General features: G+C 51.9%; 1 protein-coding gene across 3 annotated transcripts in view; it reads right to left on the reverse strand.

Annotated features, from left to right (window-relative positions):
• The window catches only part of ARHGAP44 (Rho GTPase activating protein 44), a 173,552-nt gene that overhangs the window by 5,743 nt on the left and 153,702 nt on the right, over nucleotides 1-14,107 (reverse strand). For 2 of the 3 annotated variants that reach the window (XM_037028336.1, XM_037028339.1), the window contains exons 17-20: nucleotides 8,344-8,361; nucleotides 7,480-7,701; nucleotides 3,195-3,352; nucleotides 142-522 (exon numbers count right to left, since the gene is read on the reverse strand). In XM_037028336.1, the coding sequence (XP_036884231.1) occupies nucleotides 142-522; nucleotides 3,195-3,352; nucleotides 7,480-7,701; nucleotides 8,344-8,361 (779 nt within the window). The remainder of the gene's footprint in view (nucleotides 1-141; nucleotides 523-3,194; nucleotides 3,353-7,479; nucleotides 7,702-8,343; nucleotides 8,362-14,107) is intronic. The other variant, XM_037028337.1, reaches the window with a different exon arrangement.

Consider the following 14,107-nt stretch of genomic DNA (forward strand, 5'->3'; position numbering starts at 1 on the left):
TCAGAAGCTGCATGTGGCACCGGCCTGGCTACCCTACCACAGGCGGAGATCGGTTAGCCGGGGCTGGCACCAGTAGTCCGTACCCTTGGCCCATTTTGCTGAGTTTCACGGAGGCACCTGAGGAAGCTGAGGCTGGGTTACCTGTAGACATGCTTTCCCCGGGGGACATGCCGTCAAGCACTGGGTGCTCCGTGGACTGCGGACTAGAGGCGGAGAGGTTCACCGTGGGAGGCTGTGGAGGCGGCAGGGTGGGCCTCTGCCGGGGCTTAGGGGTGGGCCGTGATTTGGTTAAAGTGCTTGTGAAGCTGGAAGGGGAGGCCAGAGGGGGTGCTGCAGCAGCTGGGGAGAGCTGGCCTGAGGCCAAGGGGTACCCCTGGGGGTAGCTCAGTCCGTAGGGCGACGGGGTGCTCGGTGGCGTAGGAGACAGGCTGAGTGGGGAGGGCTGGCTGGGGGACTGCTCCGTCACAGCGCCCGGCTGGCCAAAGGGAACCTTGGGTGGAATCGGGGCCAGCTTCTTGGAAACTGGAAGGGAAAACAACACAACAGCAGCAACACACAATGTTAAGTGAAGCCTGTGGCCCACATGACTGTTAGCACACCCTTCACCAGCTTCTGCCCTTGGCCACCCCAGCTCTTGGTGCCCTGAGAGCAGGCCAGACAATTTTTTGAAATTCACCTAGAATTGCATGCTTTCGTTTCTTCCCATGTGCTCACTAATTTCTCCTCCTCATCTCTGGATGTCTGCCATGAGCTACACACACGCTTGCACACATGCTTGCACACACATGCAGTCGAATCACAGAACACACTCCCTTCCACGGCAGCAGCTGAGTGCCAGCATCCTGCTACCGCTCTCGAGCGGCTGTGGTGGCAAAAGTACACTGAGGAACACTGAGTCCATGGCCAGAGTCTGACACTGGACAGTGAGGGTTCAACTTGTGACAGTGGACCCTGGGAACGCTAACTTCTGGCTGAACCTGTCCAGGGGCCAATGCTGGGACCACAGAGGCCCGTTCCCTGGTCTGCCTTCCATCCCTTCCTCCTCCTGGCCCCAAATGTGCTTTTAAGAATCGCGCCCTCTGGGTGTAACTGGGTGCAGACACATCGATGCACTGTTCTAAGCACAGCACTGCCCCAGCCTCTGCCACATTGCCTTCATTTTCCTTTTTATTTGCTTAATCGTGCTACAGGATGACAAATGTATTAGACTTTTTATTGAAAATGAACTGGGAAAGATGAGAAATTAAAACATTCAGGGCAAACATCTTGCAAAAGTGATCACTCATCTGTCAGACTTAAGGGAGGGCTGGCGGTGGGTACCCCAAATTCTAGAAGAAATGGTCCTCTAAGCCTCAAGGAGGCATCAGAGACTGTTCTCTCCCCTCTCCATGGACCTAAACCTATCCCAGTCACGCCTCGCTTACTTCTCTGGCTCCTGCAGTGCAGACAAGAAGGGGATGAATTCTTCTCTAGGGTCCCACCTAACAGGCTCAGACCCCTCCCAGCTCACCTGCGGGGCGCCCTGAGGCACACTGAGTGGGACTGTGTGTGTACAGTACTATGTCGTTATGACTTAACTAAACCATGTGTCAGCTGAGCTGGCTGAAGCCAGTGACAGACACCCTGGGAATCATGCTTGAACACATCTTCTCCAACGTGATCGGAGAGGGAGGATGCAGTGACATCACCCACTGTCCAAATGAGTGAACCAGGGACCAATGATGAAATGACTCCTCTTAGGGTTGGCTAACTCCCCAAACCTCAAATGTCTGTGATGACGTTTACCACTTCTGGGTAGTTACAGGATGAGGGTGTGGGGTAAAACTTTGGGCACACTGTCCAAAGGTTGAGGGGTTAAAAAAAAAAAAAGCTAAGTATACCATGAGTGGGAAATGGTGGAGTGGGGAGAAGAAAGTTGGATCTTTCAAATGATGACTGGGCTACTGAATGTCACTGGGGAAAGGGACCTCCATCACTCTGGGCTGTTCTGCCCGCACAGGTCCAAGGTGCTGTGAGAACGAAGAACAAAAAGGGCCAAGCTGCCGCTGGCACTAGGAAGCTGCGGCCTTTGGACAGAACAAGGGCTTAGCCATGATCCTGCATGGTTGGGCTGGGAGGAGGGTTAAAGGCCTCACACACAAACACGGCCAAGGACCTCTACCCAGACTGAGAGGAAAACTTAGTGGTCTGGCGGAAAACCCTGGAGCGCCCCACATAACCTGCAGTGCTCAGAACAGTGGCCCTCAGAGCTCTGCCCGCAGTGGGGGCGAGTGAACACAGAAGGCAGGAGCAGGAAAGGGACCCGAGGGGGCTGGGGAGAGCAGACTCAGGTAATGGGATCACACAGTAGCCTGGAGCCAGGCAGGCTGGAAAGGCCCCATCACGAAGGCATGAGTGCCCAGGGCAAACCAGCCCTGTCCCGCACATCCTGGAGCTAAAGCCACATGTAGAAGCTGGAAAGGCCTGAATCGAGAGCAAACTAAACAACATGTATGCTATTTTAAACAATTTAAAATCTTTGTAAAGCAATGGCATAGGTAAAAACAAACAAAAAAAGGCTTGAATAAGCACACATGCCCTGCAGCTATGAAATGTCACCATGGAGCATGTCTTCAGCTTTTGGGAGTCATTTCAGAGAGGATAACTGGGCCTTTTACAGTGGGTTCCAGTGGCAGATTCTGGCTGGGTGGCTCAGAGGTCAGGGTAGAAATTCTCAGACTTCTAAAGCAGAAATGTCAAAGGGTGGGACTCCTGTAGAAACAATGATTCCTTCCTCTCTGTCCCATTCTTCAAACAATCCCAGGGGCAGGTGGCTGTGTGAGGTGATGGCTGACGGGCAGGGGTCTCCTGCAGGACTCCATACACATCTTAAACCATGTCATGGGGCCTGCTAGGGACCTCGGAAGACATGTGTCCTCCTGCGCAGCCACTCGGCACAGAGGTCTCGGTGTGCGGGAAGCCATACCCTGTACACCCCCCTAATGAGCCCACTGTACAAAGGAGCAAACTGGGAATTAGCCCCAATGAGATGACCACCCCCTTGGGGTGGGTTATCTCCCACACCTCTAAGTGTGGAATGTCTCACTAAGCACACGGTTTCTAAGTATCCACGTTAAGCAAGGGAAATGAGTTCAGGACAGCATGCAGCTATCCCGGCCAGAGATGGTTGTGGGGGGAGGGTGGTAGGGACATACCTTTCCGGAGAGTGTGAGGGCTCTGGTCTGCAGGCGGCTGGCTGGGGCTGGTGCCTGGTTGCGTCCCTGGTTGCGTCCCCGTGCAGGGTACCCCTTGGCTGGAGCCTGGAGTTCCCTTCTGCCCAGACCCTGGAGAAAGTTCCTTGCCTTTGGAAGTGCTGAAACACAAGCACACAGGACAAAACAGAAACCCTGAACTTGGGCAACTTCAGCACTAGCACGTGGATGGTAATGAATGTCCTTCCAAGCCACCTCTGGCCTGTCTCAGGCCCTTCCTAACATTTTCAAGTTGCCCCCAGTGGTGACTGTCCCTTTTTGGGGCTCTGATAGCCTCCTCTGTAGCCCTCACCTTTGGCTTCCTTTCCACGCCTATATCCTCTCTCCACTAGGAGACCCAGGCAATGGGTGGCAGGGCTCCTGAGCCCCCTCTGAACCTTGTGATCAACCCCGGGACTCTTATAGACATCCTGAAACTGGAACATGTAATGTGCTCATCTCTTCTGTAGCCCCAGCACAGCAGAGCAGGAGGACTCGCTGGTGTCCGTACACCAATGAGGGCTGCAGGCCTGGGCTCCCACTGTGAAACTGCATGGCCACGGCTCTCTCTGAACGTCCATAACACCTCAGAGCAGGGACAAACTGGGGGCTCCTCTTCAAACTCAGGAGGTCCCAGCAAACCACAGGGTTAGAACAGACCCCGACTATACTCCCAAATGTGGGCCAGTTCAAGTCCCAGCCCTTCAGCCTTGAAAGGGGGATCAAGGTTGATGACACTGAGGGTTTCTGGAGGCTCTCCAGCTGATAAAAGGACACCCTGAGCTACCAGGTCCCCAAGAGGGCTCAACCCTCAGTGCTGGCTCTTTCTCAGGCATTCTCCTAAGGATCGAGTACATGTTAAGAGACACCCTGTTCAACTCCACTCCACAGACCAGGGACAGCAAATATGGGGCTGACTCCTCACCCCCTACCATCCCCTGTCATGCCTCCCATGACAGACATTACCAAGCGACCTCCATGTTTCCCCACAGGGTCCTCACCTGTGTTCAACACAGTGCTGCAGGAGCCCCTGGGAAATCAGGGCAGTGACCTATGGGTTGGGAGCTATCTGCCATCTTTGCTGGAACCTACGTGGACTGTGGTGCCCTCAGGTAGAAAACGGAAGCATGGAAACCTAAACCCTTCACGCTGGTTATTTCTTCCCTGCAAAAGCAGTGAGAGCCCATTTCTTCCCTGGGTAAGTCTGGAAACTCCAAATATGAAAGAGCAAAGAATATGCTACTTACCCCCCTGGGGCATGGCGAGAATGGCGGGAGGGACCTGGGCTGGGGCAGCAAACCACCCATGCTCAGCTAGTTCTCCCCACTCGGGGAAGGAAGGGAGGCCTTGCTTGCTGGAGGCAGCAGCACACTCTCCCCTCTCAGGGTAAGTGTCATGCCACTCAAGGGAAAGGGCCGTTTCCTCAGAGGGCCAGGGGAGCATTAATTCCTTTCTCTGTCTTGCAAATAAATGTCAACAGCCCTGGCTGGCGTGGCTCAGTGGATTGAGCACTGGCCTGCGAACCAAAGGGTCACCAGTTCGATTCCCAGTCAGGGCACATGCCTGAGTTGCAGGCCCAGAACCCAGTGGGGGGCACATGAGAGGCAACCACACATTGATGTTTTTCTTCCTCTCTTTCTTCCTCCCTTCCCCCCTCTAAAAATAAATAAATATTTAAAAAAATAAACAGCAAGAATGACATCCCCTTGCCTCACTGCCCCTTGCCTTGCTCTGGCTGGGCAAGAACTTGTCTTTCACTCCTTTTCAGGCCCAAGTTGGCCAGGCATTCAGGCACTAATGCCTAACATCCCTCCACTCTTCCATCCATCTCTGCCTCCCGCAAGAGAAAGGTAAAATAAAACAATAAAGCAACAACAACAACAAAAAAAAACACAAGACAAGTGAACAAAGTAACTGCTTCTTGAGGCATAACAGACTCTTCTTCTTTCCCCTAGATGGATAAGAATCTAGGAACCGCCCTGGCTGGTGTAGCTCAATGGATTGAGCGCAGGCCTATGAACCAGGCGATCATGGTTCGATTCCCAGTCAGGGCACATGCCTGGGTTGCAGGCCAATTCCCAGCAGGGGCCAGTTCCCAGCAGGGGATGCACGAGAAGCAACCATACATTGATGTTTCTCTTCCTCCCTCCTTCCCTTCCCTTCTAAAGACAAATAAATAAAATATTTAAAAAAAAAAAGAATCTAGGAACCAAGGAGTTCACCCTTCTCTTCTCTTCTGCCTAGACATACCCCCCACAGCAGAAACAAGAATTTACCTACATGACATGGCCTGGATCCTGTCCCCAGCCCAGGTGCAGCTTACCCAGGGAGAGAGGTGGGGTGGAAGCTGGTCCTTAGGGGCGCCATGTGGTTGAGGCACAGTTTACATGTTTGAGGACAGGTTAATTTTGGAACACAAAACTCAGGGAGCTGGAGTGCAAAGGGGCAGGAAGCAGAGTTAGGGGTTAGAGCTAATGGCAAGCAGATGAGCAGGCTGAGGCTGAGGCTGAGGCTGAGGCTGAGGCTGAGGCTGAGGCTGAGGCTGGCTAGAGAAAGCCACCAGCCTGGAAGGAGAGGGGATGAGGGGCCGGAGCTGGCAGGGAGTGGGAGATGGGAGCAAGTCACAGCGAGGGAAGGGAGGGCTGTAACAGGGATCCAGCAACTGGAAGAAATGCCATCGGGCTGCAACTGTCCAGAAAACCGAAAAACGGAGAAACGGAAAATCAGTGGAACACTGGTTTGCACTAGGAGGAATCCTGTGGGGAGAGCAGGAGAGTGGGACAAGGCACACAGGGACAGAACACCCAAAGGAAAGCTACAGGACTGGCTACTCCAGGAAAGGGGACTGCGGGACTACAGAGCAATGGGATTGACCTTTTAAACAGCCTGAACCAATGGGCCACATTCCCCACCTATGAGTAACTCTGCAAAGCCACCCGTCCATGACATCTGAGAACATCTCAGGGCCAAGGGAAATCCACCCTTGAGGGGCATTTTCTAGAATTATCATTTATATGTCAAATGTTCTTTGGCAGCAAGTCTTCGTTATAAGACAGGAAATCAGGATGAAGCCAGTGAGTGCCTGTAAAGGGAATCTTTCCAGCAAGTCTCCCGTTGGTCCACTTCCTTCCTGTTTGCCTCGCCAGCCCGCAGCCATCAGCCTCTGCTTCTCCGCTGAGCTCGCTCTCCGGTCCGCGTCCCTCTCTGGGCCTGCGGCCTGGCGAGCACCCCACCGGGGCCAGCCCTACTCGTCCCCTGAGTTGGAGCCATCAGCAACAACCCCAGCACATCCAGTATCAGTTCCCTCTCCCAAACTCTGTCACTACCCCCTTTCCCTTCCTCATTTCCCCATTACAGAGAAAGTACCCACAATACCTTCATTTGGCGGGGGGTGTGTGCGTGTGAGTGGGCATGCAAGCAAAGATCAGGTTAAAAAGGTTCGGCTTCTCATGGTCCCCGATTTTTCACCTCACTGGCCATGGAGGGATGCTATGTCCTCCAGTGACAATGCACTGTGACATCTGATCTGACGTAGCCTTTCTAGTTCTCTGAATTGCTATTTGAGAACAGACAGACCGGCAGGAACAGAACGGCAAAGTAGCTTGCTGTGCACATCCCACTTTTGGAAGCCACCCCTTTAAGGAAGGGCAGGCCCAGCCGCAGAGACCCTGGGTGTGACCACGGGCCTTAATCATCCTGAGCATCTGCTCCCTGGAATGTGCACACCTTAAAAGCACAGATTACATGTGTCAGCTTTGGATGGACACGGTTCTCTGCAAGAGTTCACTGAACTAGTGATGAAATGAGCTTGTTCTCCATCTTTTTTCTCCCTCTAGGAGAATAGAAATACAACCATGCGGCTGGCTGCCCTTGTTAGCAGTAAAAATGGCCCCATAAATCTAAATGCAGAGGAGAGAAAAGGAGAAGTACTGAAATTCTAAACTGCAAAATAGGAAAGTTGTAATGGCAGAGGGAGGGGAAATGGAGAGCCAGGAACTGAGGTTCCTCACACCTCTGTACAAGCTGCCACTGCCGGGTGAATTTTCTGTCTGCTAGGGATATTCTCCTCGGACAGCCTGGCCTGTACCTGCTAGTTCAGGAAGCTGTGGTGACTTCCTGGGCACCAGTATGATGTGGAAGGCCAACGAGAATGTGTAGAAAAGGGGGGAAGATGAAATCCAAGAGGCTGGAAGCAGGTGCAGGGAGCCCTGTCACCCCCCAATGTGAAAGGCAGCCTGCCTGGGCTTACCTGGTCCGTTCAGCTCCAGGCTGGAGGCCCAGGCTGGATGGAGAAAGTGAGGGCACTGCGGGGTCCTCTGGAGGCTGCTCCGGAAGGGGTGAGGGCAGAGGTGTGGCCAGCTCTGCAGGCGGGGCGGGGGGCTGCGTGGAGGGCGGGGCACACGACCCTTTCCGGCCTGCTGAGGAGCCTCTTCGAGCCACCCAGGATGTGTCCATCACCCTCACGCCCATGCTGGTGAGGGACACAAAGACACGTGCTTATCCACACATGGCAGGTGACAGGCTCCCTCCCCCATGAAGCGGGCACATTCAAGCAGGTCAGTGGTAGAACAGCAGTGCAGCCGTAGCACCCTCCTGGGCCCAGGGAAGCGAGGAGGTGTGGGCAGGGCTCCGTGGAGTGACGGGCCACTGTGGGAGCCTCCAGCTGCCCCACCAGCCGCACCCGAGGGCAGCTGAGCTTCCACCCGCTGCCAAAGCCAGCTGATCTTTCAGGGCAGAATGCAGCCTGTCTGGCGGGCACTCACTCCTCCCAAGTGGGACAGGTGGGTGAGCAGGACAGGGACAAGGATAGCATGAGACTGGAACAAGGCAGCAACCAGCAGGAGACATCTAAATACCTGTGCTAGCCCCAGGACCTGGCCAAGCCTCAACCTCCGCAGGCCATACCCGCTTCTCTACAGGTGGGAAGGGGCCGCTCATGCCTACAGTCACTCTGCTCTGGTTCCATGTCAATGATGGGAACACAGTCAGCCTCAAGTCAGTCGGCCAAGCAACCAGACACGGCACATTCACCCTCTGGCAGAGCTCACTAAGGCATGGCTCACTTAGTTCCCAGAGACTGAACATGGCCTGTAGCTACTGGAGGATACTGTACCTTTGGATTTTCCTAAGGCTGCAGAGACAGAAACATACAGGTATTAGTGTCAAAAAGACTATGCCTCCCTTGGGACATACAGGTTGTCTCCTGTCAAGGTCAGGGTCTCAGCGTGGGGCTCTCACTGTGCCAAGAACTCAGTTCCATTTTGTTGGGCTCCTAAAGTGGCTCTTCTATTTGTGTGAGTAAAAAATCTTATCCTACTAAGCTCACAGGTGAACAGAGAGGCCGAATAGTTGATACTGAGGTGTGTAGGGGTGGGGGTGGGCAGGAAAGGGCATCAAATGTGAGGGAAAAGACGATGGAAGGATAGTAGTCGTCTGCCTGGCTTATGAGGCAGTTAAAGCCCTCTCCTCTGGTCTATGAGGTACACAGGCAAGGCCTTCAGTGACTAAGGCACGAGCTAATGTTTCCAGTATTAAGGGCAGATGCAGACACTCACTTGGGTAGAAAACACGTGTTCCCAGCCAGCATCTGCCCCTACCAGGCGTATGTGCCGCGGGGTGTGGGCACGAGTGCTCCCTTGTGCTCACTCTCACCTCTTCACCCACACGAGTCAGAGGCACAGAGCTCTCACGCCAGGAAATCCTGCCTTCCAACAAGGTCAAAGGGACCATGTAGAAGTGCACTGAATTTTTTTTAAAGGGGTCAAGTTTGGAGATTGTAGCGGCCTTTGGGTCCGTTGAGGAAACACGCCTTAAGGGATGCAGCCTACAGCGAAGCACACAGGGGAGGGCTGGGGCTGTAGGCCAAGTGCACCACTCAGGGGCAGGGACAGCCTCCTGACACGCACTCCTCTGCAGGTTCACTAGACCTCTCCTCGACTTGTGTCAGTGCTAGTGTTCCAACCTCCCCTATGGCTCTGAGGAGGCACCTTCGCGGGGGGAGGGAGCAGGGGCAAGTGGGGTCAGTCTCTTTCCAGGACCCACTTGCTTTCAATGTCATCTTGGGTCTAAGGACCCTCCACCAAGAAATAAGCGCCTTCCCTGTAGGGGATTCGGAATCACTCTCAGAGGCCTCCCAGAAGTCTGGGACAGGGTCCAGGCACATCCTGGAGGTTTAAAGAGAGCTGCAAGGGAGTATCCATCCAACTTTGCTCTTGGTCTTCAGAATGTATTAGGATGCAGAGAGAAAGAAGCTTAATACTCATTCCACTGAGCAATGGGAAACACAGGCTGTGCCCGTAAGCAGTCTATCTAGCTACACAAACAGAACTTTATGGGGTTGACCAGCTGGAGGTACAGAGAATCATATATTTTTATGGAGGGGAGAAAAGGGCTTGGTGGCTAGATAGCGTGGAACTGGAGTAGCAACTCTATGATGGGGTGACCCCACTCCCTGCCCTGCTCACCACGAATCTTCTAGGGAGCAGCACAGTCCTGTGGCCAAGAGCAGGGCTTTGAAAGGAGGGCTCTGGTGTCTGAATGATAGTTTCGCATTACTGTGTGATATGGATGAGCTATTGACCATCTACTATCCTCTGAGCAACACCATCTCCCTTTCCTTAGGTTTGTTGTAAAGAACAACTAGAACAGGGTGTACAAATTACTAGCATCTACTAAGAGATCAGGAAGTGGTAGCCTTGACTAAGATGAAGCTCTGTCCTGGTAGGTGTCAAGTACAGATGATTTTAAACAATCTCTGTGGATAAATACATAGAGTGAACCCCAGTCTAAAATGGGCCGATCAAACAGGGAATAAGGATATTGTGTCAGTGAATCAGGCACAGTATGTGGTAGAAATATTATTGGAAAGACCCCACGTGGGTCACGTCAGCTGGGTTTAAGGTCTGCCATCAGATTTCTTCCCTTCCTAACAATGGCCCTAAATGTGAAAAGATTTCGGGGTGGTTTCTTTGCTGGAAGTAAGGGAAACAAAACTACGGAGAGAGGTAAGAGTCTCCTTTCCCTATGCTCCCTAGGCTTCTGGAGTTAGTTGGGCCACAGCAGGTTTCAGAGGATGGGATTGCTGGAAGCCCACTTGGATGACTCTGTGCTTAAGAAACAGAAAAACAAAGGGGATCCTCACAAAATCCCCAAGTCTCACTGCCCAGCCCAGGCCATCAGGATAGGAAGAAAAAAAGCACCAGGCTCATCTTGGCTGACGGCTTCTTTCGGGAACAAACTGTGACAGGGGACTGGAGACTCAGCCAGGAATGGCCACAACCCTCCCCACCTGCAGAAAGTCTCCCATGCCCCAGGGCACCTGCAACCTTCCCCTGTCTTCAGCCAGTCCACTGGGCTCTAGTATATCTTGTGCTTGCAGAAGTAGCCCAGTCACTCCTGGGGAGGTGGAGACGGGTAAGAACACTCGGGGTGTTTTTAGTGAGATGTTTTAAACACTTCATAAGTAAAATTTTATTTAACGCTTAAAACAATTCTATGGTTGTTGCTTACTATTATTTCCCCACTTTGCATATGAAGTAACTGGAGCAGAGGTTAAGTAACTTCCTCAGGTCATGTGGCCAAAATGTGAACTCAGAGAGCCCCATGCCAAACTTCACACTCTGCATTTTCAAAGGGCTGTTTCCCAGTGGGTTATTCTTCTTGCAGCGGTGGGTAAGGAAAGGATGTAGAAGGTTAGATCTACAAATGTTTCCTGATGAAGGAAAGAAAGTGGCCTTCTTGCTTTAAAGTCTGTAATCCAGCAGGCCACACAAGAAAACCATGAGACCCAGAACCTTAAACATTGAAAGAGACAAAGGCCTGCCCCAACAAACAATAGACATAAAAAACCAAAATCTGAAAGTTGGAACATCCAGGTCCAAGAAGAATAGGTATCTACCAAAACAACACATTCATCACTGAACAGAGTTTGCTGTGGACCATGCTAGGAAATAAGTTGCCAAGGGTTAGTGGGATTTTTTCCCCCTCTGTAGGATAGATATCCACAATACTATTTCCGAGGCCTGGTTAGGTACATTGTTAGCTAGAGGTGTCAGCCAATGTTTGGCTTTGAAATATTTAAGTCTACAGAGATCTAGAAGTTTTTAATTTTTGTTCTAGAGATCAGTTACCTTTGGCGAAGGCCAGGAGAAGGGAGAGAAGAAATGGGTTAGCCACCAGATGCAGACCCCCCAAATTTGGGTAGCTCCCCAAATGTCCACCAAAGACTTAGAAGTTCAGAGAATGTTTAAGATGTACTTGGAGTATGTGTAGCAGTGACAGGGACCCGTGGAGTCACCATATGGTATCCTGGGTAGCCAAGACGGGTGACAAGGGACCTAAACATCTGAAGACTTTGTCTACCCCATTCTCACGCAGAGAGGCCAGCATCAGGTCATTTCTAGCTCCTTCAGGGATAATGCCTCTCCCAAATATATAACGGCAATGTGTCTTTGCCTCCCCAGTGCAAGTAAAGGCTGGGGTCAGTCTGGCCACACCTCACAGACCTGGTTGCAGTGTCCGTGATGGGTGAACCTGGACATTTGGAAGCTGAGGTGGGGCCTGGGCTAAGAACACACTTCTCAAGGGTGCATTTGACTGATCCGAACCCAGAACAAGAGTCAAATCCTCCACTGGCATGTGGGATGACTTTCTAGGTCAGCATAGATTCAGGCCCTACCTGAAATAAGGTGATGGCACCATCTATCCATGACATGTGGTCCCTCCTCCCACTTATAAAAGTGAGTCCCTTGGATCACTAGTTCTGATTGGTTTGTGACAAAAGGCTCTATATAATCAATAAGTCTGGAAAAGGATACATGCCACAGCCACCTTATGAAGACTTGTGGCATGTAACCAAGAGGTTCTTTGCAAACCGCCAAGTCTTACTGCCCCAGCCACATCATCACAGCAGGAGAAAAGGAAAGAGTAGAGGTGTCTTTGGGAAAGGAACTGTGACAGGGTGCAAAGGACTCATCCTGAGTGGCAACAACTCCGCCCACCTACAGAAGGTCTCCCATGCCCCGGGCGGCCTCCTGCAACCTTCCACTGTCCCCAGCCAGCCCACTGGACTTTAGTACATTCTGTGGTTGCAGAATTAACCGGATTGTTCATGGAAAATGGAGGTGCATAAAAACTCTAAGAAGTCATATAAATACATTACAGAAAATAGTCTCAATGTGTTGAGCCATGTATTTCAGGAACTCATTAGACTCCAGATTTCCATCTTCCTCGCTGATCCCATATAACCAACAGAATTAGAATGCCAAATTAGAATTCCAAACAGCGCCATTCAGATTACCCTCGGACCTTCCCAATTAAACATGCCTCTTCCAGGTCACCCAAGTTAAGGTCTAAATGGTGGGGCCGGACCTGTCCCAGAGCAGCATAGGCTGAGGAGGGGTCACATGCCCAGTTGAGCTCTTGGGCCAATGGCTGGCTCTGCTCTACTGTCCTCATAGCTTTCCTGGGCTGCTGCCAACGGGCCCAGGGGGAGAGCCTCTGAGGAACAGCCCGCCTTGGAGCCAGGGAAGGGGCGCAGGCACACAGGTTCTGAGACTGGAAAGAGGAGCTGCATGCTGGTCTTCTGCACAGAAAAAGCCAGGCTCATCAGATTTCTGCGAATAGACTGCTGTCCCATGGGGATCCGAGGGTCTGTGGGCAGCTTTACAGATGCTACTAGGACTTGTCACCAGTGGGTTTAGGGGGACAAGAGACTAGAAATGAGCATGGGCAGGGGGACGGGTGTGTAGCCAGCAGGGCAGGTATAGAGAACGTAGGCCAGAGCCAGGAAGTGACAACAGCAAAAAACACAGGCAGGTCGTGAGGTGGGGAGAGGGCAGTGGCGGTACTGGTGAGGTCTGCCTGACGTCTGAGGCTGGCCTCAGGCAGAGAGAAGGGGCAAGAGGAGTAGGAAGCGGGGACGATAGCCATCGGGAGGGTAGAGAGGTGACGTTAGGAAGGACACTTTATCACTGATGTCTTTCCTATTATTGCCTTTGGGCTTCTCCACAGGTCCTTCAAGAATCCCTGTCGAGTTTGTTCAGATGTTGCTAGGGGCACAGCCCATGAATGCACCTGACAAACACTGAGGGCCCACAAGTCCATCCTGAGCCATGGGCAAGAGCGGACATCCTGGGTAACTCACTTGATGTAACCACGGACAACACTTCAGCCATTGTCAGAAAAGTAGAAGGGATTTGCAAGTTTACTTTCGTTTATTATTTGGGACAAATGATCCAAGAAACAAATATCACTATTCTATAAAACAAAGCAAAAAGATAATACAAACAAGGCATTAAAAATACATGACAAACTGCACCCTACAATTTAAGTGGGAGCTGAGGAAAGTGCAGAGAACACTGGTGTGACCTGTTGATACTGCGTCACTCAATGGCTAAAGTAGGAAAGCTTGGAAATGTTTCTAAAAATGGTATCACTGCCAAGTTCCTTATCCAGAATGGCAACATTTTTCTCTGATTCAGTGGTCTGCACCCCTGGATGTGCATTAGCATTATCTGGGGTGATTAGCAGATATCTGGGACACTTTAACAAATACCACTGCCTGAATCCTAGCCCAGGCCAATAAGTCAGATTGTAGGAATGGGGGATGGGGGGAGCAGGACATCTGTATTCCTTTTAAAAGCTTGTTCTGGCTACATTTTGCTGCCTAACAAACTGACTCTCAAAACCTGGTAGCTTACTTATCTAGGTCACAACTCCACAGTTTTGGCAGAGTCAGACAGGGACAGCTTGTCTACGATACACAGGACTAGCTGAGGTTGCCTGAGCTGGCCTAGAAGACTAAGATGACTCACTCTGAAAGCCAGTAGGTTGGTGCTGTCTGTCACCTCAGTGCTTGGCTGGGGATGAAGGCCAGG

Source organism: Sturnira hondurensis, unplaced genomic scaffold, assembly GCF_014824575.4.
Source record: "Sturnira hondurensis isolate 20B ecotype Veracruz unplaced genomic scaffold, ASM1482457v3 Scaffold0019835, whole genome shotgun sequence".
Lineage (NCBI taxonomy): Eukaryota > Metazoa > Chordata > Mammalia > Chiroptera > Phyllostomidae > Sturnira > Sturnira hondurensis.